General features: G+C 56.8%; 10 protein-coding genes across 10 annotated transcripts; 7 read left to right on the forward strand and 3 right to left on the reverse strand.

Moving 5' to 3' along the window:
* The first annotated feature begins 619 nt into the window (after positions 1 to 619).
* On the forward strand, positions 620 to 3,985 carry MYCTH_2298622 (uncharacterized protein). The gene is made up of 2 exons (XM_003660329.1): positions 620 to 3,345; positions 3,416 to 3,985. Exons 1-2 carry the CDS (start codon positions 845 to 847, stop codon positions 3,642 to 3,644), a joined length of 2,730 nt encoding a protein of 909 aa, XP_003660377.1. The 5' UTR covers positions 620 to 844; the 3' UTR covers positions 3,645 to 3,985.
* Positions 3,986 to 4,150: 165 nt separating this feature from the next.
* Positions 4,151 to 5,710, reverse strand: MYCTH_2314130 (uncharacterized protein). The gene is made up of 2 exons (XM_003660330.1): positions 5,431 to 5,710; positions 4,151 to 5,366 (listed from the first exon to the last, which is right to left on the reverse strand). The coding sequence occupies exons 1-2, from the start codon at positions 5,566 to 5,568 to the stop codon at positions 4,440 to 4,442; spliced, it is 1,065 nt and encodes a 354-aa protein (XP_003660378.1). The 5' UTR covers positions 5,569 to 5,710; the 3' UTR covers positions 4,151 to 4,439.
* Positions 5,711 to 6,229: 519 nt separating this feature from the next.
* On the forward strand, positions 6,230 to 7,736 carry MYCTH_2298626 (uncharacterized protein). The gene is made up of 3 exons (XM_003660331.1): positions 6,230 to 6,747; positions 6,846 to 7,651; positions 7,707 to 7,736. Exons 1-2 carry the CDS (start codon positions 6,537 to 6,539, stop codon positions 7,445 to 7,447), a joined length of 813 nt encoding a protein of 270 aa, XP_003660379.1. The 5' UTR covers positions 6,230 to 6,536; the 3' UTR covers positions 7,448 to 7,651; positions 7,707 to 7,736.
* A 623-nt stretch (positions 7,737 to 8,359) lies between these two features.
* On the forward strand, positions 8,360 to 9,841 carry MYCTH_2298631 (uncharacterized protein). Its single transcript, XM_003660332.1, has one exon. It carries the CDS (start codon positions 8,537 to 8,539, stop codon positions 9,689 to 9,691), a length of 1,155 nt encoding a protein of 384 aa, XP_003660380.1. The 5' UTR covers positions 8,360 to 8,536; the 3' UTR covers positions 9,692 to 9,841.
* Positions 9,842 to 11,779: 1,938 nt separating this feature from the next.
* Positions 11,780 to 13,169, forward strand: MYCTH_2298636 (SPT3-like protein). Its single transcript, XM_003660333.1, has 2 exons — positions 11,780 to 11,944; positions 12,016 to 13,169. The coding sequence occupies exons 1-2, from the start codon at positions 11,825 to 11,827 to the stop codon at positions 12,835 to 12,837; spliced, it is 942 nt and encodes a 313-aa protein (XP_003660381.1). The 5' UTR covers positions 11,780 to 11,824; the 3' UTR covers positions 12,838 to 13,169.
* Positions 13,170 to 13,238: 69 nt separating this feature from the next.
* MYCTH_2298637 (uncharacterized protein) lies at positions 13,239 to 14,906 on the forward strand. Its single transcript, XM_003660334.1, has 2 exons — positions 13,239 to 13,504; positions 13,623 to 14,906. The coding sequence occupies exons 1-2, from the start codon at positions 13,478 to 13,480 to the stop codon at positions 14,535 to 14,537; spliced, it is 942 nt and encodes a 313-aa protein (XP_003660382.1). The 5' UTR covers positions 13,239 to 13,477; the 3' UTR covers positions 14,538 to 14,906.
* Positions 14,907 to 15,464: 558 nt separating this feature from the next.
* Positions 15,465 to 17,684, forward strand: MYCTH_2107812 (uncharacterized protein; the record flags this gene model as incomplete). The annotated part of the gene is made up of 2 exons (XM_003660335.1): positions 15,465 to 16,263; positions 16,315 to 17,684. The coding sequence occupies 2 exons, from the start codon at positions 15,465 to 15,467 to the stop codon at positions 17,682 to 17,684; spliced, it is 2,169 nt and encodes a 722-aa protein (XP_003660383.1).
* Positions 17,685 to 18,881: 1,197 nt separating this feature from the next.
* On the reverse strand, positions 18,882 to 19,525 carry MYCTH_2054491 (uncharacterized protein; the record flags this gene model as incomplete). Its single annotated transcript, XM_003660336.1, has 3 exons — positions 18,882 to 19,211; positions 19,366 to 19,435; positions 19,494 to 19,525. 3 exons carry the CDS (start codon positions 19,523 to 19,525, stop codon positions 18,882 to 18,884), a joined length of 432 nt encoding a protein of 143 aa, XP_003660384.1.
* A 338-nt stretch (positions 19,526 to 19,863) lies between these two features.
* Positions 19,864 to 22,374, reverse strand: MYCTH_2298641 (uncharacterized protein). The gene is made up of 3 exons (XM_003660337.1): positions 20,919 to 22,374; positions 20,698 to 20,831; positions 19,864 to 20,601 (listed from the first exon to the last, which is right to left on the reverse strand). Exons 1-3 carry the CDS (start codon positions 21,977 to 21,979, stop codon positions 20,120 to 20,122), a joined length of 1,677 nt encoding a protein of 558 aa, XP_003660385.1. The 5' UTR covers positions 21,980 to 22,374; the 3' UTR covers positions 19,864 to 20,119.
* A 310-nt stretch (positions 22,375 to 22,684) lies between these two features.
* On the forward strand, positions 22,685 to 24,760 carry MYCTH_2298645 (uncharacterized protein). Its single transcript, XM_003660338.1, has 3 exons — positions 22,685 to 23,009; positions 23,091 to 23,170; positions 23,258 to 24,760. The coding sequence occupies exons 1-3, from the start codon at positions 22,959 to 22,961 to the stop codon at positions 24,588 to 24,590; spliced, it is 1,464 nt and encodes a 487-aa protein (XP_003660386.1). The 5' UTR covers positions 22,685 to 22,958; the 3' UTR covers positions 24,591 to 24,760.
* The last annotated feature ends 2,333 nt before the right edge of the window (positions 24,761 to 27,093 follow it).

Here is a 27,093-nt window from a genome sequence, read left to right on the forward strand (position 1 = left end):
CCTTCTCGAGCATCCGTCGCCGATGATAGGAACCTGCTGGGTACTCCGTAAGTCGGATGCAGCAAAACAAAGTGGAGGCGAGGGAGGTGTTGAGTCCCCACTCGCATGACTATGGTAATCTCTTTTTGACGCCCTGGTCGTATCAGAGCAATGCCGCCCGCTGGCAACCGGCCGGCAAAGCGTTGTGCCTGGCCATGAGCGGGGCTCTGCCCGGCGTGCAGGTGTCCCATTGAAACAAGCCACAGACGACCGACTGCAGCGTGACAAGAAACAGAGCGCGTCATTCCGCCTAATGACAAACCCGATCGCTGCAAAAAACGTCCACACTTGGTTGACTGTTAACTGCTGTTCGCAACCATCCGCAGTCGCTGCTACCTTACCCCTGACACCGCCTCGGGGACCCCACTACGTCCCCTAACTTCTTCTAGAACTCGGCCTACTTTGCCGTCGACATTTTGATACCCCGTTTCAGAATCCCCTCCCGACAAAGCCTCCGCCTTTCCACGCCGGACCGTATCATTTTGTCGATACGCAGCGCGGGGTTCCGATCATCCGCTGATTTCGAACAAAAAGAACACCCCAAGCCGCGTTCGACTTCCCGTCGAAGAAGCTGCTCACGGCTTGACGATCCCTTGCCGGCGTCCCCGCCTCGCGCCATCTCCGACCTGTGGCCTTTCTCCTTCATGAGTTTGCGCTTCCCAGGAGCGCGGGAAGCGGGAAGCCATCATGTCGAACGCAAATAGCATCAAGGTCGTGGCTCGATTTCGCCCGCAGAACCGGGTCGAAATCGAGTCGGGCGGTCAGCCCATTGTCACCTTCAATGGACCGGATACATGTACCATCGATGTGGGTAGCCGGGCAGCTCTGGCTCGTGGTTGTCTTCTGCCCTGGCGGGCCGGTTGCTAATCTTTCGATACAGTCCCGCGAGGCGCAAGGCACCTTTACCTTCGACCGCGTCTTTGACATGTCGTGCAAGCAGGCCGACATCTTCAACTACTCAATCAAGCCGACCGTAGACGACATCCTCAACGGTTACAATGGTACTGTTTTCGCTTACGGCCAGACCGGTGCGGGCAAGTCCTACACCATGATGGGCACGAGCATCGACGACGAGGAAGGCAAGGGCGTCATCCCGAGAATCGTCGAGCAGATCTTCACAAACATCTTGTCCAGTCCGGCAAACATCGAGTACACGGTTCGAGTCAGCTACATGGAGATCTACATGGAGAGGATTCGCGATCTTTTGGCTCCGCAAAACGACAACCTTCCGGTGCACGAGGAGAAGAACCGCGGCGTGTACGTCAAGGGGCTTCTAGAGATCTATGTCTCAAGCGTACAGGAAGTGTTTGAGGTTATGCGGAGGGGCGGAAACGCAAGGGCGGTCGCCGCGACGAACATGAACCAGGAGTCGTCGCGCTCACACTCGATATTTGTCATCACCATCACACAAAAGAACGTCGAGACGGGCTCGGCCAAGAGCGGCCAATTGTTCTTGGTTGATCTGGCTGGTAGTGAGAAGGTCGGCAAGACGGGTGCCAGCGGGCAAACTCTCGAGGAGGCCAAGAAGATCAACAAGAGCTTGAGCGCTCTGGGAATGGTCATCAACGCGCTGACGGACGGAAAATCATCGCACATTCCTTACCGTGACTCAAAGCTCACCCGTATTCTACAGGAGTCTCTGGGTGGCAACAGCCGGACGACGCTCATCATCAACTGTTCTCCCAGCAGCTACAACGATGCCGAAACTCTCAGTACGCTCCGTTTTGGTATGCGAGCCAAGTCGATCAAGAATAAGGCCAAGGTCAATGCTGAGCTCAGCCCGGCTGAGCTCAAGATGATGCTCGCAAAGGCCAAGACGCAAATCACCAACTTTGAGAGCTACATCGCCAGCCTAGAGGGCGAAGTGCAATTATGGCGTGCCGGAGAGACGGTGCCGAGAGAGCGGTGGGTGCCGCCTCTCTCTGCCGATGGTGCGGCAGGAGCAAAGGCCGAAGGCAAGCCGACACGACCATCGACACCGTCTCGGCTATTGCAAGACAGGTCAGGGGCCGAGACGCCGGGTATCTCGGAGAGAGCGGGCACTCCGAGCTTACCGCTTGACAAAGACGAGCGGGAAGAGTTCTTACGCCGCGAGAACGAGCTCCAGGACCAGCTCGCCGAAAAGGAGACGCAAGCCGCGGCGTTGGAAAGGCAGCTCCGGGAGACGAAGGAAGAGATGGCACTATTGAAGGAGCACGACGCCAAGATCGGAAAGGACAACGAGAGGCTGATCAGCGAGGCCAACGAGTTCAAGATGCAACTGGAAAGGCTGGCGTTTGAGAACAAGGAAGCCCAGATCACCATGGACGGACTGAAAGAAGCCAACGCCGAGCTCACGGCGGAGTTGGACGAGGTCAAACAGCAGATGCTCGATATGAAGATGAGCGCGAAGGAGACCAGTGCAGTGCTAGACGAGAAGGAGAGAAAGAAGGCGGAGAAGATGGCCAAGATGATGGCAGGGTTCGATCTCAGCGGGGACGTGTTCAGCGACAACGAGAGGGCAGTGGCCGACGCAATTGCGCGAGTAGATGCCCTGTTCGAGATCAGTTCCACTGGCGATCCGATCCCGCCTGATGACCTCAAGGCGCTCCGGGAGAAGCTGGTCGAGACGCAGGGCTTCGTGCGGCAGGCCGAGCTGTCCGCGTTCAGCGCAACAACCAGCGAGGCGGAAGCCCGCAAACGCGCCGATCTCGAGGCCCGGTTGGAGGCTCTGCAGCTCGAACACGAGGAGGTCCTCTCACGCAATCTGGCTGACGCGGACAAGGAGGAAGTCAAGGCTATGCTTTCCAAGACGTTATCCGATAAGTCGAATGCGCAGGCTGATCTGATCGAGAGTCTCAAGGCAGACCTCTCGCTCCGGGTATCGGAGAATGAACGGCTCAAGGCGTTGGTAGATGACCTACAACGGCGCGTCAAGGCCAACGGGGCGGTGCCGATGGCCAACGGCAAGACGGTGCAGCAGCAGCTGGCCGAGTTCGATGCCATGAAGAAGAGCTTAATGCGCGATCTGCAGAACCGGTGCGAGCGCGTGGTCGAGCTCGAGATCTCGCTCGACGAGACGCGCGAGCAGTACAACAACGTGCTGCGCAGCAGCAACAACCGCGCTCAGCAGAAGAAGATGGCCTTCCTCGAGCGCAACCTCGAGCAGCTCACCCAGGTGCAGCGCCAGCTCGTCGAGCAGAACTCGGCGCTCAAAAAGGAGGTTGCCATCGCCGAGCGCAAGCTGATTGCCCGCAACGAGCGGATCCAGAGCCTCGAGAGCCTGCTTCAGGAGAGCCAGGAGAAGATGGCGCAGGCGAACCACAAGTACGTCATATCCCGAGACTTTTTGTTCTGTGCTATGCTACGGAATACTAACCAGCATCACCACCAACAGATTTGAAGTCCAGCTCGCTGCGGTCAAAGAGCGCCTGGAGGCGGCGAAAGCTGGCAGCACGCGCGGACTCGGATCGCCGACCAGTTTCGGCGGTTTCAGCATCGGCAGCCGCATTGCTAAGCCGCTTCGCGGCGGCGGCGACTCGACTGCTTCGTCCCACCCCACCATTGCGAACCTTCAGAGCCCCCCCGAGAATAAGAGATCGAGCTGGTTCTTCCAGAAGTCGTGATGAGGATGAGGTAGAAGAGGCCGCGGGGGAGAGAACGATGGGTGAAGCGTGCCAGTGTCACTTTGGCTGTTGGATCGGGGGTTGGGATTGTCACGAGGCATGTGAAGGCACGAGGGATGTGAAGGGATACACTACAGAGATCAGAAATGATATGCTTGGGTCGTGAGATACCCTATTTCCCGGGTTGTCAGGTGTTTTAAGGGGATAAGGCTGAGCTGAGCGAGGGGTGCTTGGATAGGGATGATCAGGACGGGAAATTACGAGGATTTTTGATGCGTTGGTGGCGCCGTCTCGTCGTCTCCTTTGTAGACTAGACTAGCAGCGCGTTCTTTGTCGGCCGCGGCATTGGTGGTCAAGAAGTGGAAGGCATGATAATGTGTTGATGAGATTCATCTCGGCATAGATGGCAATTGGAGCAAGAATCTAGTTGGCCGGGGGAGAAGGAGAGAGGAGGGTTCGTTATCCACGCACCCGGCCGTCGGTCACCGAGTCATGGATGGTGTTGGCGCGGGAGAAACCGGTGGCAGGGTATCATCGTGCCTTATTAAGCCAGTTTTCACATATTACTAACTTTAGAACCAAAGATTATGGTGAAACATAGAGAGACGCGTGGAGCGTAAAAAGCAATGAGAAATAGTATAGGCTCATGACTGGGAAAGTTTAATCCAACTTGATTGTATAATGACCACCACTGCGAAGAGATTCCCAACAGTCAAAGCTATAGGAAACAGGAACCAAGAACCCATACTTCGAATCTCATGCCAGGGTCCCACCGCCGCCGGGACAACAACACCTTCACTGACTTCCTTGAATCGCCGTGACGATAAGGGCCTCAACCATCACGACAGCAATGACGGCAAAGTAGATGGCCATGGACACGGCGCAGAGCTTGAGGCGCTGCAGGTAGATGCGGACCCAGCTGGCACGGGTGACGGACTTGATGGCGGCGCCGAAGGTGGCGAAGCCCTTGCCGGTGACGAGCTCGGGCTCGACGCGGCCGGCAAAGGAGCGGTCGAAGGGGACGACGGTGTCCTCGTCGGGCGGCAGCAGGGAGGCCTGCACGCGGGTGAGCGCCGTCTCGGCGGGGATGTAGAGCAGGACCTGCAGGCCGAGCAAGAGGCCCAGCACGGCGAGCGCCTTGCCGGCGTCCGAGCCGGTCGGCAGCTGGCTGCGGATCTGGTCCGGGCGCTCCGGGTCGCTAAGCTCGAGGCCGATGAGGCCGGCCAGGAGGATAGGGAAGTAGACGCAGGCGTTGGTGGCGGCCCAGAGGAGGAAGGTCGGGAGCCAGGTGGCGCGGTAGACCTTCTTGAGGGCGGGGATGCGCCGGGCGAACGATTTGGCCGAGGGGCGCGTGACGACGAGGTGCGTCCAGGTGGTCGAGAGCGGGGCGACGATGACGAGCGCCAAGAGGTGGGCAACGGGACGAGGGATGAACCCGAACATGCCGAAGAACAAGGTAGTGAGGCCGGTGAGGATGCCGATGAGGACGGAGTAGCCGAGGCCGCGGAAGTTGGAGAGCCAGCCGTTGAGGGAGCGGATAAGACGGTTGGTCGCGCGGATAGAGGCCGTGATGGGCATGCCCGGCTGCGCAGTGCGCATCGGGGTATTGCTGCCGTTCTTGGTCTGGCCGTCGTCATCGTTCATGGCCAGCGCCTCGTACGCGGGGAGAGGATCCTCCACTGCGGCAAGCGTCGGGTAGACATATTGGAAAGTGTAAAAGAGCTGCGGGAGCCTGTCAGCTTGGTACTGCCAAGATAACCGGAGGTCAACCCAGTGTTCGACTTACGACGAGAAGGACGGGAAGGAAGACGACAAGGTTGGCAACGCCGAGGAAATAGAGGGCTACAGGTGGCTGGCTTGTCTGAGGAGCGTCCTCGACGAGGCGCTTGGCCAGCGTGCCGCCGAAGGCGAGGGTCTGAAGCATTGTCGAGGTTGCTTAAGAAAACGACGTTGCAAGCTTTGAAATTCTCGAAATCTTGGGAAAAAAAAAGAGAAAGAAGGAAAGGTTAATGAAAAGAATGACAACGATGGCAATGGTGGTGGTCTTGGAAGTCAATTTGTAAAGCCGACGACAGGTTGCGAGGCGAACATGGCAAGAGGTAGGCGCCTGGCTGACGATTCCCTTATAAACCAGGACCGTCTCAGTTCCACGGCGTGGATTTAGTGGCCCCTCAGCCTGGAAATGCGGCCGGCTGCCTAGCACAAGGCCCATACAGCAAGCAAGGGCGTTTGCTGCGCCCCTCTGCCCCACTTGGGCGGCGTCTAACTTCAAACTACTAGTAATTCCGTCCTTCGCACCTATCGATGGTCCAACTATAGTACATTAACGGAATGAGCTTTTATCACTATCCGAGGACTTTTGACGAAGGTTGTGGGTGGTATTGCTGGATTCACACCCATAAAAACACAAACACCCCACTTGGATTCTCGTCACATCTCATGCACTGATGGCACGACGGGATTCAGAGCGTCAGACACGACCATTGCGGTTCCTGTTTCAAAACCCATCCCGTTTCTCAACTCGCCAGCCTTTCGCCTATCGGGAAGTACTTTGAAGTGTAACTTATTAAGTTGATCTTCCTGGTTGCATCAACTGCACGGCAACTACTCGGTAGACTGGTAAGGGGACGATGAACCCTAACCCTATTGCTCTTGACCAACCCGACGAGAAAGCGTCATTGTGAAGTCAGGACCTGGTGAGTGAGTCGAAGATTAGGTAGCTATGTACTGTACCTTATGTAGCCGTTGGCCAATTGATGGCATATGGAGACGACTTCGCAGTTGCAGCCTGCAGTATCCATTCCACATCATCCGTCACCTTCCTTGATCTCCTGCGTTTGACCTCAGGATCTCAAGTTCAGTTTCAACCGTACCCAAGTGATCTCGACGAAAATGCCGAACCCATTCCTGAACGTGTTCTCCCTGATTGCTGTTGTTCTCAACCGCGTGCTTGCTTACCTTGATCGCGCGTTACATTATGCCAGCGGCTACATTCTGTACTTTCTATTCAAGGGGCTGAAGCCGCAGACTCACACCCGACCATATAAAACCCGGAACGGCCGTTGCTACTCGCCCGCTGTTGTCGTCACCGGTGCAAGCGAGGGTGAGAACTGTTCCTCTTCCCTCCCCTTCTCTTTTTCTTCTCTTTTCTTTCTCTTTTCTTATGGTGCTGGCCCCGCCCTTACTGAGCCTCCCCTGAAGGTATCGGCTTCGCAACAGCCGTCCACCTCGCCAATAAAGGCTACACCGTCTTCGCCACGGCTCCCAGCGACGCGGAGCTCTCCAAGATCAGGCAAGCCGCGGCAGAGCATGCCGACAGAAACAGATCCAAGGGCGGAACCATCCACCCGGCTATCATGGACGTCCTCTCCCCGGACTCAATCGCTCACTGCGTCGGGCACATCGAGGACGTCCTGGGCGGCGACCCGGACAGGCCGCTGGTGGGCGTGGTCAACAACGCCGGGTACTGCATGATCTCGCCGATGGAGCTGACGCCCGAGTCGGACGTGCGCCGCATCTTCGAGCTCGACTTCTGGGCCTACATCTCGGTCATCCGCGCGTTCCTGCCGGCCGTCAAGAGGAACAAGGGTAGGTTCATCAACGTCGGCAGCTATGGCGGCTACTTCAACCCGCCGCTGTGGGCGCCGTACTGCGCGCTCAAGGCCGCCGTTGAGGGGATGACGAGGGCGTGGAGGTTGGAGTTGCTGCCCTTTGGTGTCGGTACGTCCATTTCCTTCTTTTCCCGCCTCCCTGGGTCCCAGGGAAGGGAGGGAGTGACTTTGGGGTGTGAGAAGAACAACTGACGAAGGAGCAGGGATGACGACCGTTCGACCGGGCTGGACTCGGACGGGCGGGGTCGGCCCAAAGATCGGAACTGCTTGGGACCAATACTGGGACGATCTGTCCAAGGGAGCCGTTGGTGTTGACAGTTTTGGTCGAGTCGTCAGAGCGGATGGGCCGGTCCAGGAGGCTGAAGAGAGGGTTTATCGACCCATGATCGACAAGTGGTATGTTCAGCTCGTCGATCGAAGGGAACCGCAAGTCAGCTGATTGTGAAAACAGGTACAAACTTACGCATGCCGCCGTGGAGGGCGCCGCTCAGCCCGCCGAAGCTGTCGCAGCTACGGTTCGCGACGCCCTAACTGACAGGTTCCTGCAGCCATACTACACTGCCGGCTACGACGCCTTGCTCGGACAGATGGCGAGGGACTTGACGCCAGAAAATATCCATGAATACATGGTTGCAAAGACATTCGGCGCTCTCTAAAGGTGGGTTAAGTTTGTCTACACTGACCACGGTACTCGAGACGCGGTCGTGGAAGGTATCACCGAAAAGAATGATGTGGCCAGCGGTTGCAGCTTCGACCATATCGATTTGGTGTAGCAATCCAAGGAAACGGAAAGAAAACTCCAGGTTGACGGAAAGAGACACGTGGTGAATACCACGGCCTATAAAAGTTATTTTTTTTCCTTTTCATATCGTCGCATGACGGCTGTCTAGTTTGGAAAAAAAAACACTGATGTTGGGTCTTAATAAGAAGCGCGAAACGGGCATTTGGCGGAGAGTTGAATATCGATGTGGGGGACTCCGTACGGAGTACTCCGTATAACATACTTGGTGCGGCTATGATCGCGCGCACTGTGCCTGTAGCCGAGGTAGCCCATACTCTCTCACAGTGGGGATTTCGCCCCGTGTTGTGTCAAGCTCCAACCTTCCATTCTCTTTCACCTCCCACGACCCACGAGTCCCAAAGCCCAAAGGTGGGCAATCACACCATGTCGTATTGAGAGGCTGTACTGCCCCGAAAAATAACCGGATTGAAGGCAAGGACTACCGTTATTTATTAGTACACCCCATAGCCACATTCCCGGTCATTTGACGACCACGTTCCATGTCAGCCCCGTCGATCCCCAACCTGCTGTCCCTGCGGGGCGGGACGACTGGACGGGGTCGGGGCCGCGGTCGGGGCCGTGACCGGGGTGGCCCAAGCCGGAGTGGCGGCCCCGGACCCGCGCCGGGCCAGACGGACGACGCCACCATCCAGGGCACCGACACCGATGCCGCCGTCTCGCGCCTGAGTGCCGTCGATCTGGGTTACTTGTCGGACCCATTCGCCCGTCTCTTCGTGCAGGGACCGGCCACCCGCCGCCTCCCCATCATCAACAGGGGGACATACACGCGGACCACCGCCATCGACAAGCTGGTCGAGCGTTTCCTGGCCACCACTAGCCCTGATGAGCCAAGGCAGATCGTGTCCCTCGGAGCGGGCACCGACACCCGCTGCCTACGACTCTTCACCTCGCCTCAGAACCACCGCAACATTGTCTACCATGAAATCGACTTCCCCACTATCACGGCCCGCAAGCAAGCCATCATCAGCTCCAACCCGATGCTACGGACCGTCCTCTCCACGCCAGAGCCACTCTCCGCGACAACCTGGCATTCCCGCGCCCTAAGCCCGCCCGAAAACAGCAGCAGCAACAACAACAACAACAACACCAACACGCTAACCCTCCACGGCTTGGACCTCCGCACACTCACCCCGTCCTCGCCTAGGCTCCCTAACCTCCTCACCACCGCCCCGACCCTCCTCCTGTCCGAATGCTGCCTCTGCTATCTCCCCGCCCCGCAGACCGTCTCCCTCCTCGGCCACTTCACCACCCACCTCCCCAGCGGCTTCCTGGGGCTGGTCCTCTACGAGCCCATCCTCCCGCACGACGCGTTCGGCCGGACGATGGTGTCGAACCTCGCGGCGCGGGGGATCGCCATGCCGACGCTGGACGCGTACCCGACGGCGGCGGACCAGGAGCGGCGGCTGCGCGAGGCCGGCTTCGAGCGCGCGCGGTCGCGGACCGTCGACGGCGTCTGGGAAGACTGGATCGGCGAGCGCGAGAAGGAGCGGGTCGACGCGCTCGAGGGCGGCCTGGACGAGGTCGAGGAGTGGCGCCTGCTGGCGGGCCACTACATCGTCGCATGGGGGTGGAGGAGGGCCGGCGGCACGGGGGATCTGGACGTCGGCGGGGAGGGCGGCGGTCCAGGGGGGTGACGATATGGTTTTTGAAGTGAAGAGGCCGAAGAGAAGGGGGGAGGGGTGAGGGGGGGAGGAAGGAAAGGAAAAGTCACTGTGTGGGGGGTGGTTGTCACTTAGTTATCATCGGCCAGATCGAGTGGCTCGGTTTATTTTTTTTTTTCCTCACTATTCAATAGCATGGATGATGAGAGTAAGTTATAGCAGAAGGTGACCCAGTAAGTACAGTACCAGGTCAGTTCAGAAGGGTGAGACTCATTATGGTGTGTCAGGTGGTAGATGTAACGGCAATGGAAAAAAAAAATAAATGGGCAGGGAAATGCAATGAATGAGGACAAATAATAACGACAATACTATTGATAGATATGAACCAAAGAATGGTGGACATAACACAAGGAAGATTCCAAAGTTCTTCAGCGACAGGAGGTACTGTACGATTTGCCTTATGTAAGCAGGATGTTGACCTGCTGCGACATGCTTGGCAACCGTGAGGCACACTCACTTCACCAACAACCCCGACTCAACCGTGCACTGCTGCATCATTACGCATTACCGCATCAAGGCCTTTGTCGCACATCGGGAGCTAGGCATATTTTGTGCATGGTCTGGCCGCCGATTTGGTATTCTTCGCGCGAGATCTGACGACGCCCCTGGGCGCGCTCACTAATCCGTACACGCCATCGCTCACTTCCACTTGTCGTTTGCACATCACCAATCGCCGTCGTCGACATCTCCTCAGCGCCAAACACCCGGACTGCGAGCATTTGCTGTAACCTTCTGCTTTCTATCAATCAATCAATTATCCTTAGATTGTCATTTATTAGCTAGTATCTGGAAGTCTAGCACCGACGGACAAGATGGCGGAGAAGGACAAGCAGTACAAGTATCGCCAGGAGATACAGCAGGTATGTCGTCTTTCTCAGCTTTGGAACCCCGTGCCTTACATTCGCGTGAAGTTTCTACATGTATCTTTTCCCTTTGCCTTATGCGTAACTTGCACCGACGAGTGTAAATGCAAGTGCAGGCGCCAAACTGCTAAGGGAAAACTCCCTTGACTCTGCAACTGGCCGAGTAGTGTCTCCAAATACGTTCTGGTTAGCCCTCCGACTCAACCTTTGGGCCGCTTTTGCTCGCTCACCGGACCGGTACGGCGACATCGAGATTCTTGCCCGGAAAGCTACATGGGTTGCTAGTGCTGCCCGGCTTCTGTGGACCTGCCTTTCCTCTCGGGCCATCAGTTCAAACACACCCTCTAATTCGTTGAAAGGTATCACTGGATGTAAAAGGGGGAAGTAGCGCTTCTAGGAGTTCCTAAAAGCGCGAGCAGGACCCGGCTACCTGTGCATTGTTGTACAGGGGCTTGATGTCGGATTTGCTTACTCGTTATTTTCACTCCTTTGCTAGTGTTGTTGGCAGATGGTGGATCTCACGATGTCCGCAAAAAGACATTCGACAGAGGGGGGTCGGCGAGGGCAATGAAGGCATCTCGTTTACGCATGGGTTCATCTGGCTCGGGTGGAACAATACCGGCTTCACAGGGTGACTTCAGACAAAAGCCAATCCGTGCTTGTCCGCTCGCCGTCAACATGGATGCCGGCATCCTCCGCGAGTCCCCGTTGATGTTCGATCTCTCTCTCACTGCCTACTGCCCCCATCACTGCGCTACTTCGTCAAATCGATATCTATTTTTTCCCCTTTTCTTTTCTCAGATCATTACTTGCGCATCCTCGCAATCGCACCCGAGAAAGGCCTTGTATTCTTTGCCGACGGAGACTTTACTCCGTCAGATTCCGATATTGCTTCGACTGCCGCTCCTTCGGAGAAATCTGCAAACAGGGCGATTTATCTAAGCCCCTCCTCCCCTCCCCTTCTCTCCCTATCCGGCCGTCGCAAATGCATCGCAGGATCTCATGTCCAGATAGGGCCGTAACGTCCCAGAAAGCGCCGGGCAAGACGGCTGAAGTGGACAGCGACGGGGACGTGGAAAGGTTTTGGCGCCTGCTGGAGCCCAAGTTGGGTGTCCGGGGCATTCCACTCAACCATTTGCGCTGGGCTTTCAAAGTCGCCCATGGTATCGCTCTCCCCCCCATCAGCCGAGTGGCTGCTGGCGAGGATAGACGGGATACGTTTGAGCCGTACCCTCGCGAAGTGATGGCTAACTATCTCTCCCTCAACTTCAAGATGATGTACGTGTCTGGCGAAACGGGAGAGCCGTCTGTCGAGACAACAGGCATTATCGAGGACATTGTCCGGCAGCAAGTCATTGAAATTGTGAGTCTATGTCCCGGCCGTAGGAAAGCGACTGTTCCCTTTTTTTTCTCTTGCTGAACTGGTTAATTCAGCTCAAAAACTGTACCGAACTAGCCGCGCGGCGCGGGTCGCGCTCCATCACCATCAACGACCTCATCTTTCAGATTCGCGACGACGCCCCCAAGGTATCGCGGCTTCGCACTTTCTTGTCGTGGAAGGATGTGCGCAAGAACGTCAAGGACTCGGACGACAAGGGCGGTGACGCGGATCTGGGCGCCGCAGAGGACCCCGTGGGCGGCGTGGTTGCCGGTGGGCCGGTGGACGACACGGCGAAGAAGAACAAGAAGGCCAAGGTCGGACTGCCCTGGGAGCCGGCGTCGTACTTCTCCGTCGAGGTTCCGGAGCGCGAGGACGAGGAAGACGAGGAGGAGGAGGAGATGAACTACATCACGCTCCAGCGGCTGCGCAAGGCCGACGAGCGGACCAAGGCCATGACCAAGGAGGAGTACGTCACCTGGTCCGAGTACCGTCAGGCGTCCTTCACCTACCGCAAGGGCAAGCGGTTCCGCGAGTGGGCCGGCTTCGGCATCGTGACGGACAGCAAGCCGTCGGACGATATCGTCGACATCCTCGGCTTCTTGACCTTTGAGATGGTCCAGACCCTGACCGAGGAGGCGCTCAAGATCAAGGAGAACGAGGACCAGTACCGCGAGCGCACGGGCGAGAACGCGGGCAAGAAGCGCAAGCTACCCGGGGGCGGCGGCCTGTTCGACCCTCCCAGCGAGGGCCGCACCCCCGTCGAGCCGCGTCATATCCAGGAGGCCTTCCGGAGGCTCCAGCAGCGGCCAAAGAAGTCGAGGGCCATGCTCAACGGCACCAGGCTGCAACAACGCACGTCGCTCAAATTGATATGAGGCGGGTGGTTGTTGGTTGTTGCGGGTAATGGGAGTCGTCGGAATAATTGCATTTCGTCCACCGGTGTCCTGGGCATGGCGTTGACGCGTTCGGGTCTGGCGTTTTTTGTTGGTTATAAGAGCGGGAATACCGTGTCTCGTTACTTCTTGCGTACTCGTACTTTGTACTACAGGATTGGTATCATGGTTACGTAATGTCACATGTATTTCGAAGGTTGACGATGCCAACCTTCTCTCGATCTCAAACCTATAATTTGTAATTTGTGTACCTGACTGAGTTGTCTTGCGCGTGTTGCTTGATCAGGTACTTGTATGTACGGATTACATACCTACTCTGGTGCTATCGATAAGTCCGCCACTTGCAAGCAGCTCATCCCTGCACAACAAGCCCCGGCGCTGCAGCGGAAGTACCCCACATTACTTTAAACCGCCGAGCCTCAACCTCTCTCCCTCCGTTCGCGTTGGGTCTAACCACTGCCTTACCGCCCGTGTGTATACGCAACCTCACCTCTGCCGAACATGGGAGCCTGGAGCATCCCGCCGACTTGAATAATCTTGAATATCAGCTCCCCGAATTCCCGTCGCCCACATCCTCGGATTCATCCCCCAGCACCGCCATTCTCCGGCCGCCGCCGCCAAAATGCCGCCTCCTTCCTCTACACTCGTGGTACGACTCTCTCGCACTTGGGGGGGAACCAAAACCCCTCCCCTCCCCCCAACTCTCTTTCTGCGTTTGTTCTAGACTGACCTCGGTCATCAAAATAAAAAATAAAAAAAAACTGCAGCCCAAGATCAAAGTCCAGCTCAAGCTGGCCATCGCGCGCCTGCGTATGGTGCAGAAGCGCGACGAGGCGCTCTCGCGCACGCAGCGGCGGGCCATGGCCACGCTGCTCGAGCAGGGCAAGGTCGAGTCGGCGCGCATCCGGGTCGAGAACATCATCCGGTCCGACATCACGACGGAGCTGCACGAGATCCTCGAGCTCTACTGCGAGCTGCTGCTGGCGCGCGCCGGCCTGCTCGAGAGCTCCCCCACCTGCGACCCGGGGCTCGAGGAGGCGGTCAAGAGCATCATCTACGCGGCGCCCAAGACCGAGATCAAGGAGCTCGTCGCCGTCCGCGCCCTGCTGGCCGACAAGTTCGGCAAGGAGTTCGTTCTCCAGGCCATGGAGAACCGGGACGGCCGCGTGAGCGAGCGCGTCATCAAGAAGCTGAGTGTCGCCCCGCCCAGGGAGGAGCTGGTGCAGGGGTACCTGGAGGAGATCGCAAAGGCGTACGGGGTCGACTGGCCGCCGGGCCGGAACGGGAAGGAAGACCTGGGGGAACCGCCCGACTTTGTGGACGACGAGGGGGACGCGGACGGCGGCGGCCAAGCGGCGGAGCAGTCGGAGAAGCCGCCGCTGGTTGCCGCCGCCGCCGCCGCCGCCGAGGACGACGAGGAGGCCGGAGCGAGGGAGGAGCTGAGCAAGGCCACGCCGCCAAAGAGTTTCGGGCCCGCGAGCCCGCTCCATGTCAACCCGCCGAGCATGTCGACGGACAATGTCCACCCCAAGGTGACGCTCAATAAGGTGGAGCTGACGCCGACCAAGAAGCCGGCCGCCGCCGCGGCGGGCAGGAAGCCCGCGGAAAAGAAGCAGAGTATTTCAGACGGGATCCCGGACGTGGACGAATTGGCTAAGCGGTTCGCTGCGCTGAAGAGGTAAATCTGACTCTGACTCTTCGATGAGATGTTGTGGCAGCTCTGAGCAGGGCGCGTCGGCGTTGGTTCTGTTTCCCTCTTTTTTTTTTTTTTTTTTTTTAATGGTTTTAATGGTATGGAGTCTGGTGTTTGTTGTTCCTTGTCTCTTATTGCACCGGAAAGGGTTTATTTATGACAGCACACGGATTGCTTTCATGCCCATGTATGTTCTATCTTAACGGTAAGCGATCAGGGTTGACTACCACGCGGCGGAAGAAAAGGATGTTGTTGAACAAGAAGATTGCGAGTGCAGCTCACAGATCATTTGAAGACTTCTGACGGTAGATTGGACCAAAGCAAGGGTTAATACAAATGCACTGTGGACAAGCCCAAAACGATGCACGCTGGCGATTGCCCAGGATGGTGGTCACCAATAACAACAATGAGGCCGTTGAAGCTCTTGGTTGCGTGCTGCCATGCGAACCGTGTTATTTAACTTTAGACCAACGCACCTTCCTCAACCATACACCCGCCAGTTAAATCATCTCCTTTTCCAAGAGCATGATTGCGCGCCCTCGTCTCTAGCACTCGCGTTGAGCCCATAGTAAACGGTTGGTCTGCCACCAGCCTCTTCTCTGCTTCTTTTTTTTTCTTCCTCTTCTGTAGCGATCCCGACCACGATTTCCGCCCTCCATCCTCCATCTGTGGCGCGAGTGTTATGTCGACGGCACTTTCGAGACGAGGAAGGAAGTATTGTTTTCAGTCACTATCTTCGTGTTTACATTTTATTCTTTCTTTCTTTGCTTCAATCGGCTTAATCTGACCCGGAGTGGCACTGAGGTTGACGGTCTGCAGGGCCGAGCGCACTAAGGAAACCGACATAAGGTTCTGAAGAGGAAACGATTTGGTTTCCTTCCATCGATGAGTCTCGTGCCTTCCTCTTGTGGCCAAGATGAACCGCGTCGGCAGGATGGAACAGAACTTCGAGACCCTGGGGTTCGAGAGTCTCGACAGCCTGTCTCTAACCAAGTTTTCGGAAGCTTTGAGGGAGGTCCTACCGTCCGACAAGAGTAATGACAGGATCCTGGACTACTATATAATTTGGCTCTATCGTCGTCTCATGACCGCCGATCTTTCCGCAGATAACGATTTCAGTCGTGAAATCGCGGCTTGGTATCGGTTGATGAAGGAGACACCGCTTGCCGATCACCAGATTCTCCAAGCCTTCCACGGCTGGAAGCGCAGCCATGCCGTCGAGGACCCAGCGAGTTCCAGGCGACTTAGCATGGCTGAGGCTGAGCTGCGCAGATTGATAACACCGGCTGCTTCCAAGCTCTCCGGTCTCGTCACAGACTCTGCAAAGTCCGAGAATTACCTGAGCCAGATGCAGCTTGACAGTCCGAAGCTGTCCCAAGAAGAAAGTATCATTATTGAGCCGGATGATCATGGCGAGGATGACCGTAGCGACGTGGCTGTTCTTTCCTCCGATACAGTTGGAAAGAAATCTACGCCGCCTAGGGCTGAGGATAGAGACGGGCACCCCGACTTATCTTTCCTAACAGGATCGAATATGCTGCCCATGAATGAAAAGGCCAGGCTATCTCGTAACAAGAGGGAGCCTGCAATTGGGAAGCTCGATGGCGAACCAAAGACAGTGACGGAAGACACCGTCTCGCACCCCAAGGACAAAGGAGCCGGCGTTTCCGGTAAACCACCGGCGGGTTATATGTGCAACCGTTGCGGGCGAAAAGGTGAGCTTGATAATCGGACTGCGAATGGAATCCAGCCTAACTCCTCGCAAGGGCACTACTTTAAGAATTGCCCAACCGCTCTGGATCCCGCCTTTGACTGGAAACCGCCAAAGACATATGTGTGTCACCTGTGCAAAAGGAAAGGCCAGCACCACGTCTCCGTCTGTCCCCTGAATCTGGACCCGGCCTCCATTACGCAACAGAGGCTTAAACACGCGACAAAACCGGGCACACTTGGAGGAACCCGCCGGGCTGACCACCAAGTCTGCTACCGTGGCGATCGTTGGCTTCCGTCAAGGAATCGCTCTCCGTCGCCTGGCCGCAAAGCCAGGAGGCACCGGGGCAATGACGCGTTACGGTCTCTGGAGAATTTTCCCCGGCTTGGGCTGTTGTCGACTCATCATTCGCGCAAACGTCAGATCTCACGTTCACCTTCGCCATGCCGGATCGCCTCGCGAAAGAAGAGTCGTTTAGCGGCTAAGGAAGTTGCGGCGAACACAGTTAGAAAGATATCAGGTGGTGAGCCGATAGGCCGCTGGAAAGACCCCGAAGAAGGGCAACTTTCGTACGAGGACGAAGACGTCGGACAAATTGCGCAACCCCCCTCTATCAAGCCAACTCTGAGATTGCTGGTAAACGAGGAGAGGGATGCCGAGGCCCCAAACATATCACTTAAAGAGAGAGGCCAGGACGAAGATCATGCTGAAAGTAAGCGACAATGGGAATACGCCGTTCTCCAAATGATCCGGGACGAGAGTCTCAAGACAGACCTTCTCCATACGAACGGCATCGAGTGCCCTCCGTTTGTGCATCACTTCAGAGGGGCGTTGTTCCTAAATAAGGAGAGCATATGGGTCAACCCAACTGTGAACAGAGCTCGGCCTTCCTCAGCGGAGTTTTACGGCACGATGGACGAGCCAAAGCAGCGAGCTGAGAGAGCCAGTTACGAGACAAAAGCCGAAGAGGCCGCCAAAGGTTCGAAGGAGACGGGCATATCCTCAGAACAAGTAACAAACCCGGACGTGATTGAACTGGAGCAAACACGCCTACCTTCCGCAGAGGAAGGGGTCGTTGTAGTGCATGACGCCGAACCTGCAGCAAGCATGGTGGCTTTCCTTAATGCAGCCAACTCGCCGATGGTTGCCGCGATGAGTCTCCGGGCCGAAAGGCTCCTGTGCAACGAGGAGGAAAAGGAGAGCGTTGAGTCAGAGGCGTCGCGAACAAGTACCGCTGATGGAGTCTGCTCTACCGAAAAAGCTACATCTGGGGCAGGACAGGCCACCACGAGTGGTAGTTCAAGCAGAATTATGGATATTGATGATGAGGGAGCCAAACCTTCGCCTCCATATCCTCCTATTCTCGAACCAGCAATCGAGTTGCCGTCAACTGCGGACGGGGGGCTCGCCTGCCATGCGCAATAACTCGCCTAACCTGGCCACATGATCTTCTGTCAACACTAATCTAGGTGCAGTCAACCTATATGATGTCGTCCGGGGGGCCAGGGATTATGCGGTGTCATGATATCGAGAGGCATTACACCAATAGTCAATGTCCTACTGGCCTCCCATACATCTTTTTTTTTTTTTTTTTAACATTTGAGGGAGCTGCCATTGCCGGCCACTCCCATTTTTGGTCAGCAGACTGCTTTTTCGGACGAGCAGAGCTTAATTCATCGTGGCTTGACCAGGCACGCTCGTGCCGATTCCAGGAGCCTGTTGCTCCTCTTCCTTCTTCTTCTTTCTCCCTCACATATGTCCTCGAATGTTACTTGGGAAGCTGATGAGGAGAAAGTAGCGTTCCAGCTTGACTATGGTTATAGTCCATATGGAGTGGCGATTGCACGATTTGCTCGGGGGTATAGTGAGGATCATCAGCCGCCGACACTAACCATCGCTGTTCAATGTGCTGTGGAAATGTATGTACTGTATGTACATACCGAAATTTAATTACCCTGAGCAGCCATCCGGTTGCCTCAAAATGCAGGGTCGCTGCACAATACAGTGTCGTGCATTTGACTTCTCGCTAACCCCAAGTGGCTGCAGACTGCTGCGGTCGAACTTGTCTACATGGGATTACAATACTAGAACTGTCTAATTATAACCAGACCCGAAAGTATCCTTCCCTTCCCAATGCGAAGCGTGCATGCGGCACCTTGCGCACTAGTTCCTCTGTTAAAGTGCCACCCATCGTCGTCGGCGCGTATCCCGCCTCGCAATTCTGCTTTCTGTTCTTCTCGTGCCCTAGGAGCTTTATGGTCCCCAAAACACCACCAGGCGGGGAATGAGGGAGGTAGCTACCTTCAACGCGTCTCCCAGTGGTGCCTGCCTTTTTCACGCCGGGAACAGACCAAGAACGTCTCCTCATGCCAGTCCCCCCATAGTCCCTTGCTTAGCTATGCAAGCAAAGGGTCCGGTACGCTCTACAAGGAAGGCAGTCCCCTCCTGCAGTTGATGATTGATGAAGAGTACTTGTCCGTCACCAGTATTCCTCTCCGGCATTGCCCAGCCCCTTACCGCTAAGCCCACCCCATCCAGTTGGGGGCCCCCGGGCAAGGGCATGCGGCCAACCGGAAAATTATAAGAAATAAAGGAAAGGTAGGGGTTCTTTGCCGCCGGGGCTCACTCCAGTTTGTCCAGGTGCTCGAGACGGGTCAAGACGACCTGCTTGCTGGTCTCCTCGATCTCGCCGGCGAGGAAGACCTCGTCGAGGATGGCGTAGACCTTGTAGAAGTTGAAGACGAGGTCGAGCTCGCAGACGTTGCCGAAGAAGGCGTCGAGCACCTCGACGAAGAAGTGGATGGCCTCGAGGTAGGCGAGCTCGTTGTCGTTGGTGTCGACGCAGGCGCAGAAGAAGAGGCCGGCGTACCGGCGGTAGACGACCTTGTGGTTGCGGAACTCGACAAAGTTGGACTGGTACTTCTGATCGCGGGGCGCGACGAGCCGGTGGATCTGTATTGGTTTTGTGTTTCATTGTTTAGTTTCCGGCCGCGGGTTCAAACATACATGTGTAAAGTAAATGTTGTCCATCTTTGGACCGGGAGAGGGGAGGAAAGGAGAGGAGGAGCGCGGCGGGGTTAAAAAAAAAAAAAAAAAAAAAACATACCTCGCCCTTGAGCTTGATCTTTTCCTCGTCGCTGTAAGGGACGTACCACTTGGCAAGGCGGGTCTTGCCCCTGGAAAGATGTCAACAGAAAAATAACAGAAAGGGGAATTGGATGGCGAGCTACATACTGCCGGTTCTGGATGAGGATGAATGACAACATGGCTGCGGCGCGGGGATGCCCGCGTGTCGTCCTGTTGCCGCGCTGCGCAAGAGGGGGGTTTGCTGAAGCCGCGATCTCCGGTGCCTGCAGAGTACGGGATGATGGAGGTGGGATTGGCCAGGGGAGCTGGCACGCGTATTAAAAGGGTTAGGGTTATTATCGAATTGCTGTGAACCCCTTGATGACGGGGGAGCCATCAAGGTACATACCTACATAGCGAGCTTCGGCCGCGACCAGCTAAAACAGATCATTGCCAGAGTGAACTGAAACAGAGTTAACTACGCCGAAGAGAAACAGCCTGAGAATGATTGATTGAAGCCTTGTGACCAGAGGAAATCTTGCCGCAACGCAAACTCTCCGAGTTCGGCCGCTCGTCTCTCGCAGCATTGCTTAAGTGAGCCTACCCTTGCCCCAAACGCCGCGGCCCTGCTAGCCCTCCGTCTATTCCCCTTATTCCCCTATAGGCCGATGCTATTATTAACAACAAAATAGTCAAGCGTCCTTATTTACCTGTCTAAAAGAACTCGGGAAAAGCGTTCTCATCCCCGCCAAAGATTCGCAGTCTCTTTCTTTTGAGACATCGCGTGCCTCTTATTAATCCTCAGCCGCTCCCTTTCCCTCCTCCCTCAACCGTTCGCGGTACTGGCGGCGAATCGTCAAGAGCGTGATGACGATGCCGACGCCGCAGGCGGTTAAGGTGACATAATACGCATTCTTATAGCAGTCCAGGCCATCTGGGCAGTACCGCTCGCCGTCTGGTCCCACAACGCTGTGGCTGTCGAAAACGACGCCGTAGAACAGGTTGAAAATATTGCCGGAGATGACGGGACTGAGGGTCATGAAGCCCCAGTTCTGGCTTAGGCCGTGGATGCCAAACGACTCGGCCACGATGGAGGGGAACACGCCAAAGAGGAAGCCGTAGCCGAGTCCCGACAGGCCGGAGACGAAGCCAAGGAAATGGGGGTTCGTAACGTTGAGGGCACAGAGCTGGGCGATGCAAAAGACAAAGCAGGCGAGGACCAAGCACCAGGCGCGGTTGGCGTGCAGTCTTTTGACGAGAAAGTCGGACCCGACACCTGGGAATGTCGTCAGCGTGGGAATGTTGCAAGAAAATAATGATATTTTTTTTTAAAAAAAAGGAAGAAAAAAATAAGAGGAGCGGCAGGGCTTACCACTCAAGAGTCTACCACAGAAACTGCCGACCGACAAGATAGAGACATGCATCTGCTGCCGGTGAACGAGAAAGGCCTCATCGACCGAGTCATCGTAGAGCTTCCAGAGCGCTTGTACGTCGTGGCCGATGTTGCTATGCCAATGCCTTTTAGCCGGGGACAAGGGGAAAAAAAAAGAAAAGAAAAGAAAAAATCGGGGCAGGTGTAATGAGGAGGCTCACTTGATGGTCATCAATCCGATGCCGGCAAGGATACCCATGATGGAAAAGAGTTGCCAGAAGTCGAGATTGCGCAACAGACGCCAACCACGGATATCTACACGATGGGAACGATCCATATCAACACTGTTCTGGACATAGACTTCGCCGGCCACCGAGGACGCCGTCGACTTGGACATGAGGGACGAGGCCTCGTCGGCGTCCGCGTCGTGGGATCGACCGTCAGGGGAGGGAGGGAGAGCGGCCTCGACATCAGCCGAATCGTGGGCGGGGTTGAGGAGGGGCTCCCGGGAGGGACCGGCCGTCGCGGCGGGAGTCGTGTAGGTGGTGGTGGTGGTATTGGGCGACGTACCAGGTTCTGCATCCAAGGAGTGTCGCCCGTGGCGGTGCAGTCTTGTGGTTTTGGCCTCCTCGGAGAGCGTGCGGTGCAGGTGCTGCGAGCCGGACAGGCCCGAAGTGGTCGGGAGGCTCTGGTAGGACGTGTGTGGATAAACCTTGAGGAAGAAAAAGCCGGTGAAGATCAGGGCGAAGGTGCCGGCAGCGAGCAGGGTAAGGAAGGCGCCCGTGTCACCAGGGAAGAAGACGGCGCCGCAGAGGGAGAAGAAGAAGGCGCTCAGGCCGAAGGCGGCCAGAGGGAAGGCGGTTGCGGTGCCCCGGTGATGTGGCCAGTTCAGGGCGGACGTCTTGACGGCGGCGGCAAAGGCCATGCAGCCTCCCAGGCCGGTGAGGAAGGCGAAGAAGCACAGGGCGGGCACGGAGCCGGATGCGGTCTCGAAGGCGGTCCGGAAGGGGACGTAGCCGATACCGAGACACAGGGCGCCGGCCAGAACGGCCGGGCGGGGGCCGCGGTGGTCGACGAAGAGGCCGACGGGGACGCCCATGGAGTACATGCCCATGTTGCCGGAAAGGCCGATCAGGTTGATCTGGGTAGTGGTGAGGTGCAGCTTATCGGCGAACTGGGGCGCCCAGGCCGAGTAGACGTAATTGGTGCCGCACGCCAAAGAAATCATGACGGCGGCCACGCTCGACAGCAGTCGGGCGCGGTGTAGCTTTGCGTTCCCCATCGTGAAGGAGTCTGACTTGGGGAATGGGAGCGGGGTGGGAGCGATCAAGACGGAGAAGGCCGACTGACGGATGTGATGATGAAATATCACAGGGGAGCGATGACAGAAAGAGATGCTGAAACTATGACGAAAGAGCAGACTTCAGCCGTATCGAGGCATCCCGGCGGGGAGGTGAACGAAATGCGACCGGAGTCGCTGCACCGTGTGTCAAGACGGTGCGGAGATAAGAGCGTGCGTTACGTGCAGCCGTGCGACAGCAGCTTCATGGCGGTTGAGGATAGAGTGAGATGTGGGATAGACCCGGGGGACTCGGAGGAGGGAGGGACTGAAAGGCGATTAACGCGATGGATACCGATACCCTGTGGGTTTCAGGAGCTTTGGCGTAGGTTAGCCATGTGCCAAGTACATAGTAATCCGGTATGTAAAATTAGTGTATGTATGTATGTACTACTCCGTACGGCTCCGTATGTATGTAAATCAATTGGACGGGTTTAATTATGCAATCAGCTGGAGGAAGCTCGAATCTGAAAACGCCCCTTCGCTACGAATAGTTATCGCGTACCCGGAAGGGCCTTCCTATCCTGAACTGGCCTTCCCCGCATAGAGTCACGTGTTGTTAGAAGGGGGACCCCGTGTTGTGGCGCAGGCCGCCCATTCAAGGCACCCCTCTCTGGGCAGTTAGTGTATGTACAGAGTAGGTTGCATCGGCACTGCTGGCGTTGGCGCAACCGCCCTGCGTCATCCAACCCCGTTGTTCGACTTCATCCGACAATACTCCGTCCTTCGTACACTACACTGACGAAACCTTCCGACCTCCGTACCATCGCGGCCTCCGACCTCGACAGCGACAGCGTCACCGGATTCTGCTTAAATTCTAGACACACGACCGACGACCGTATTCCGCGTTCGCAGCTAAAGAACCCTAGATTAATCCGTAATTTACTCGGAGGCGACCCCGGCGCCATCCACAGCCGTCGCCATGGGCGCTCTCCTCTCGATACCGCTGATGGCGGTTCCCAGCTTGAGCACCGTATGTTAAAATCTTTTCCCATCCCTTCAAATAGCTCTCATCTCGCAGACATTCTTGTTGCTTAGCTGACAATCTGCGCAGCTCCTATCCTTTGGGGCCAGCTGCTGCGGCGCCGCGACCTGCTCCATGGTGTGCAGTGCATGTGGAAAATGCGGGAACAGGTTGGTGCCCCGTTGGTGCCCCTCCTCGCCGACCAAGTTCGACATCTCTATTCGAGAGGCAATCGCTAACATGGCCCGCCCGTCCAGCGTCGCGACTCGCATCGGATACGCCCTCATACTTCTGATCAACTCGATCTTATCGTGGATCATGCTCACCAAGTGGGCCATCGAGAAGCTCCAACACCTGATGCTCGACTACGTCAAGATCAAATGCGGCGACGGCGACTGTTACGGCTGGCTGGCCGTTCACCGCATCAACTTTGCCCTCGGCGTCTTCCACCTCGTGCTTGCCGGTCTCATGCTGGGCGTCCGCTCCTCCAAGGACCCGCGTGCCGCCATCCAGAACGGCTTCTGGGGTCCCAAGATCATCGCCTGGCTGGCCCTGATCGTGCTCACCTTCTTCATCCCGGACACCTTCTTCCAGTTCTGGGGCAACTACGTGGCCATGGTCTGCGCCATGCTGTTTCTGATTCTCGGCCTGATCCTGCTCGTCGACCTGGCTCACAACTGGGCCGAATACTGTCTGAGGCAGATTGAGGACAGCGACTCCAAGACCTGGCGCGTCATCCTGATCGGCTCGACACTCGGCATGTACATTGCCTCCATCGCCATGACCGTTGTGCAGTACGTCTTCTTCGCCTCGACCGGTTGCTCCATGAACCAGGCCGCCATCACCATCAACCTCCTCCTGTGGATCATAGCTTCGGCCATCTCCGTCCACCCGACCGTCCAGGAACACAACCCGAAGGCCGGCCTCGCCCAGGCCGCCATGGTTGCCGTCTACTGCACCTACCTGACCATGTCGGCCGTGTCCATGGAGCCGGACGACACCGAGGACCACCGCTGCAACCCGCTCATCCGCGGCCAGGGCACGCGCACCACCACCATCGTCGTCGGCGCCATCGCCACCATGATCACCGTCGCCTACACCACCACCCGCGCCGCCACCCAGAGCCTCGGGCTCGGCTCCAGCGGCCGCGGCCACATCCGCCTCCCGGACGGCGAAGCAGACTACGAGCACGACCTGGTGACCCAGCAACCCTCGGCCCGCAAACAGATGCGCGCCGAAGCGCTCCGCCGTGCCGTCGAGGAGGGCAGCCTCCCCGCCAACGCTCTGCTGTCCGAAGACGACGACGACGCCGACGACGAGGACAGCTCCGGCGCCCACGACGACGAGCGCTCCAGCACGCAGTACAACTACGCCGTGTTCCACGTCATCTTCTTCCTGGCTACCGCCTGGGTGGCCACGCTGCTCACCATGGACTGGGACGACAGCCGGCGGGACGCCGACTTTGCCACAGTCGGCCGCACCCTCTGGGCCAGCTGGGTCAAGATCGTCAGCTCCTGGGTGTGCTACGCCATGTATGTCTGGACGCTGATCGCGCCCGTCTTGATGCCAGACCGGTTTGACTTTGAGTAGCGGGTCGGGATTGATTTGCTCTGGCGGCTGTTGTTCGGACGATTTGGGCGGTTGGGTGTTGGTTTTATGGGCCATGCTTTATAACGGGGCCGGGCTGGCGCTTTGCATTCCGTGGTTGTTTTTTCTTTTTTTCTTTGTTCATCGGTCTCCGTCAAGCCCTGTGTTGTGTTTGTGTATCGAACGTTGTTGTGTATCTGGTCGTGACGTTGCATATCCCCCTGTGTTTCACAAGGACATGCCCTTGCATTGCATATTTGGTCATGGCACGGCTGTTTTGTCTTTTTGTCTTCCTCCTGTTCATCAGCTGAAAATGTCATGGAGCAATCTATTCTTTGACCTGTTACCAAAGAGAGATACCAACAAGTTTGACTTGGCCCAGAATCTCTGTCGGATATTCTTGAATCATCAATATATGTATGAGCATGATGGTGTTTGGACATGCGGCATGCCGTGTCATATATACATACATGCCTCGTACACCCCTCCCCCCCCCCCCCCCCCTCTTGACCTGCATGTCACTTGTTCCACTCTTGGTTGATCTCGGCACGTTTCCGAGTCGACCCGGTATGGCCGCTTGAAGCTCTCCTGTCGTGCGCTTTTCTGACCGATAGATGGATGGGAATGTGACGGCGTTGCTTTGAGTACCACAACGGAGGGGACCTTCCTATTCTCGTTGCTATCTCGACGAGAACCGATGTAAGTGTGCTTCGTCCACAAGACATACACAGACAGGCGCGCCCGGCGCCCGGCTTGGTCTTGGAGGGCAGCAGGGATAGCGAGGGTTCGTTGAGCCGAGCATCTTGTCGCGAGCTCCGCTGTCGGTTCTGTACGGCTATCATCTCGGGCATATCCACAGTTCGAGGCCCGTAGATTCAGCAGGCCCCTTGCCGGTGCCGTAACTCCTCCGCCGTGTGGTTACCCCTCCGATCCCCTCCAAACTCCCTACCGACACATGCCCGTCGTCCTGCCTCTCCTGAAAGTCTCCTGGCTCTCCGGGCACTGGTTTATCCGCTGTATCCTCTTACAACTCTTGGTGACCCAGCGAGCTATTCAGCATAGAACGTTACATCTATATGTCTACAGGTGCTGTGTGACTCGACACAGGGTGCTCAAGGCTGACAGGTGTCAAGAGTAGCGGTCAGGAGAAGGGGGGCGCGCAAAACGTCAGAGCATGCGATCAATGCGACGATATGGCAACTCTTCCGAGCGGGTGGTAGTTCCGGCCCGAGGAACTATCATTGCCCCGGCTTCACGCCCCGAAACACCGACTTGCCCTCTCTATCAACACACCGCGCAAGGGTAGGGTCATGAGACTGTGACACCGTTCTCTCCCCAACAACGAGCGTGGTGTATATATCAGCTGCTGTGTCACCCTGTTTGACGGCCGAGGCTCGAGAGGGAGGCCAACAGCAACATTTGGAGCCGAGGGAAGGTAATAATCCCTATGTCACCGACGCGGGGGGCTTTGCTTTCCTGTCAAAGAAGGGGGATGGTTGTGACGGCCGGAACGGGCCCTGTTGTACCTGGTACGACGTCCACGGTGGCACAGGAGACCGGGATCAGGGCCGAGTGGTGGTATGAAGGCTGAGGCCAGTCCTTGCGGAGGGAAATTGGCTTTTCGTGGGGTGATGGCTCCCCTCGACGACCGGTCGCACGATGCTGAGAAGCGCGTGGCAAACACAAACAGAGGGCTCTAGTTGCCAACGAGTCGACGGCTAGGTGCATGTAGAATAGAGCCGTGACAGCCAGCGCATTCACCAACCTTTCTGTCTCTGACCGGGTTCAGGGCGATGCATCTTTGGGTGCCCCATCTTAAACCTTCAGGCCAAAAAGTGCGATTGGACGACCTTTGGCATACGGCGAGGCAACAGGGAAAGAAAAAGAAGATGGACAGAAACCGACAAGATCGGTGTGCCATGGCATACTCATGATGACTGAAGAGGATAGTGAGCTATTAATAGCCTCGAGCGCGGTAGGTATGTACCATCACTTGACAACCCCTATCCCCATCTTGCAGGGCGATGTCCCAGGAAGGTTGACAGCGGGTATCGTGAGGTCGGAGAATCAGACCACAGAACCTGTGCTGCCATCCGACAGGGGTGTGTCATCGAGGGGAAGGAGGACCTCCGACCGCTATCTGCATAAGCAAACGGACCGCCTTGGGACCACGACGCGACGGCCGCGATATGACCGGTCAAGAGGACAACCCTTCGCCGCAGGTAGATGACGCATGTGGTGCAGTCAATCAATCCGCAGCTTCTTCACGCCTGTCTTTGCGGAGCAAACATGGTCGTGGGGGCTTCGGCCGGAGCTAGATCAGGGGGAGGGGGGGGATATCTGAGGGCCAAAACCGAGAGGCAGAGTGTGGTTGTACATACAGCTGCCGGTGGGACTGGCTTGATGGAGAGGAGTCATCGGGCCCGGGAACCTGGCGAATGGCGTCAGGACGTGAGGCGAGACCATTTGTGCGGCATGGGGGACGAAACGCTGGCTGTGGTGCTCT

Source organism: Thermothelomyces thermophilus, chromosome 1, assembly GCF_000226095.1.
Source record: "Thermothelomyces thermophilus ATCC 42464 chromosome 1, complete sequence".
NCBI lineage: Eukaryota > Fungi > Ascomycota > Sordariomycetes > Sordariales > Chaetomiaceae > Thermothelomyces > Thermothelomyces thermophilus.

Bases quoted from the DNA above. Each gene is read 5' to 3' on its own strand.
- MYCTH_2298636 (XM_003660333.1), top strand. From the start codon at position 11,825: ATGGCTAACTATCTCTCCCTCAACTTCAAGATGATGTACGTGTCTGGC. The intron at 11,945-12,015 runs GTGAGTCTATGT...TGGTTAATTCAG, and splicing joins GGCAGCAAGTCATTGAAATT to CTCAAAAACTGTACCGAACT.
- MYCTH_2298626 (XM_003660331.1), top strand. From the start codon at position 6,537: ATGCCGAACCCATTCCTGAACGTGTTCTCCCTGATTGCTGTTGTTCTC. The intron at 6,748-6,845 runs GTGAGAACTGTT...CCTCCCCTGAAG, and splicing joins CGTCACCGGTGCAAGCGAGG to GTATCGGCTTCGCAACAGCC.
- MYCTH_2298622 (XM_003660329.1), top strand. From the start codon at position 845: ATGTGGGTAGCCGGGCAGCTCTGGCTCGTGGTTGTCTTCTGCCCTGGC. The intron at 3,346-3,415 runs GTACGTCATATC...CACCACCAACAG, and splicing joins ATGGCGCAGGCGAACCACAA to ATTTGAAGTCCAGCTCGCTG.
- MYCTH_2298641 (XM_003660337.1), bottom strand. From the start codon at position 21,979: ATGGGGAACGCAAAGCTACACCGCGCCCGACTGCTGTCGAGCGTGGCC. The intron at 20,832-20,918 runs GTGAGCCTCCTC...GCATTGGCATAG, and splicing joins ATCGGATTGATGACCATCAA to CAACATCGGCCACGACGTAC. The intron at 20,602-20,697 runs GTAAGCCCTGCC...CGACATTCCCAG, and splicing joins CTGTGGTAGACTCTTGAGTG to GTGTCGGGTCCGACTTTCTC.
- MYCTH_2298637 (XM_003660334.1), top strand. From the start codon at position 13,478: ATGCCGCCTCCTTCCTCTACACTCGTG. The intron at 13,505-13,622 runs GTACGACTCTCT...AAAAAACTGCAG, and splicing joins CTCCTTCCTCTACACTCGTG to CCCAAGATCAAAGTCCAGCT.
- MYCTH_2298645 (XM_003660338.1), top strand. From the start codon at position 22,959: ATGGGCGCTCTCCTCTCGATACCGCTGATGGCGGTTCCCAGCTTGAGC. The intron at 23,010-23,090 runs GTATGTTAAAAT...CAATCTGCGCAG, and splicing joins CGGTTCCCAGCTTGAGCACC to CTCCTATCCTTTGGGGCCAG. The intron at 23,171-23,257 runs GTTGGTGCCCCG...CCGCCCGTCCAG, and splicing joins TGTGGAAAATGCGGGAACAG to CGTCGCGACTCGCATCGGAT.
- MYCTH_2298631 (XM_003660332.1), top strand. From the start codon at position 8,537: ATGTCAGCCCCGTCGATCCCCAACCTGCTGTCCCTGCGGGGCGGGACG.
- MYCTH_2314130 (XM_003660330.1), bottom strand. From the start codon at position 5,568: ATGCTTCAGACCCTCGCCTTCGGCGGCACGCTGGCCAAGCGCCTCGTC. The intron at 5,367-5,430 runs GTAAGTCGAACA...AGGCTCCCGCAG, and splicing joins TCCTTCCCGTCCTTCTCGTC to CTCTTTTACACTTTCCAATA.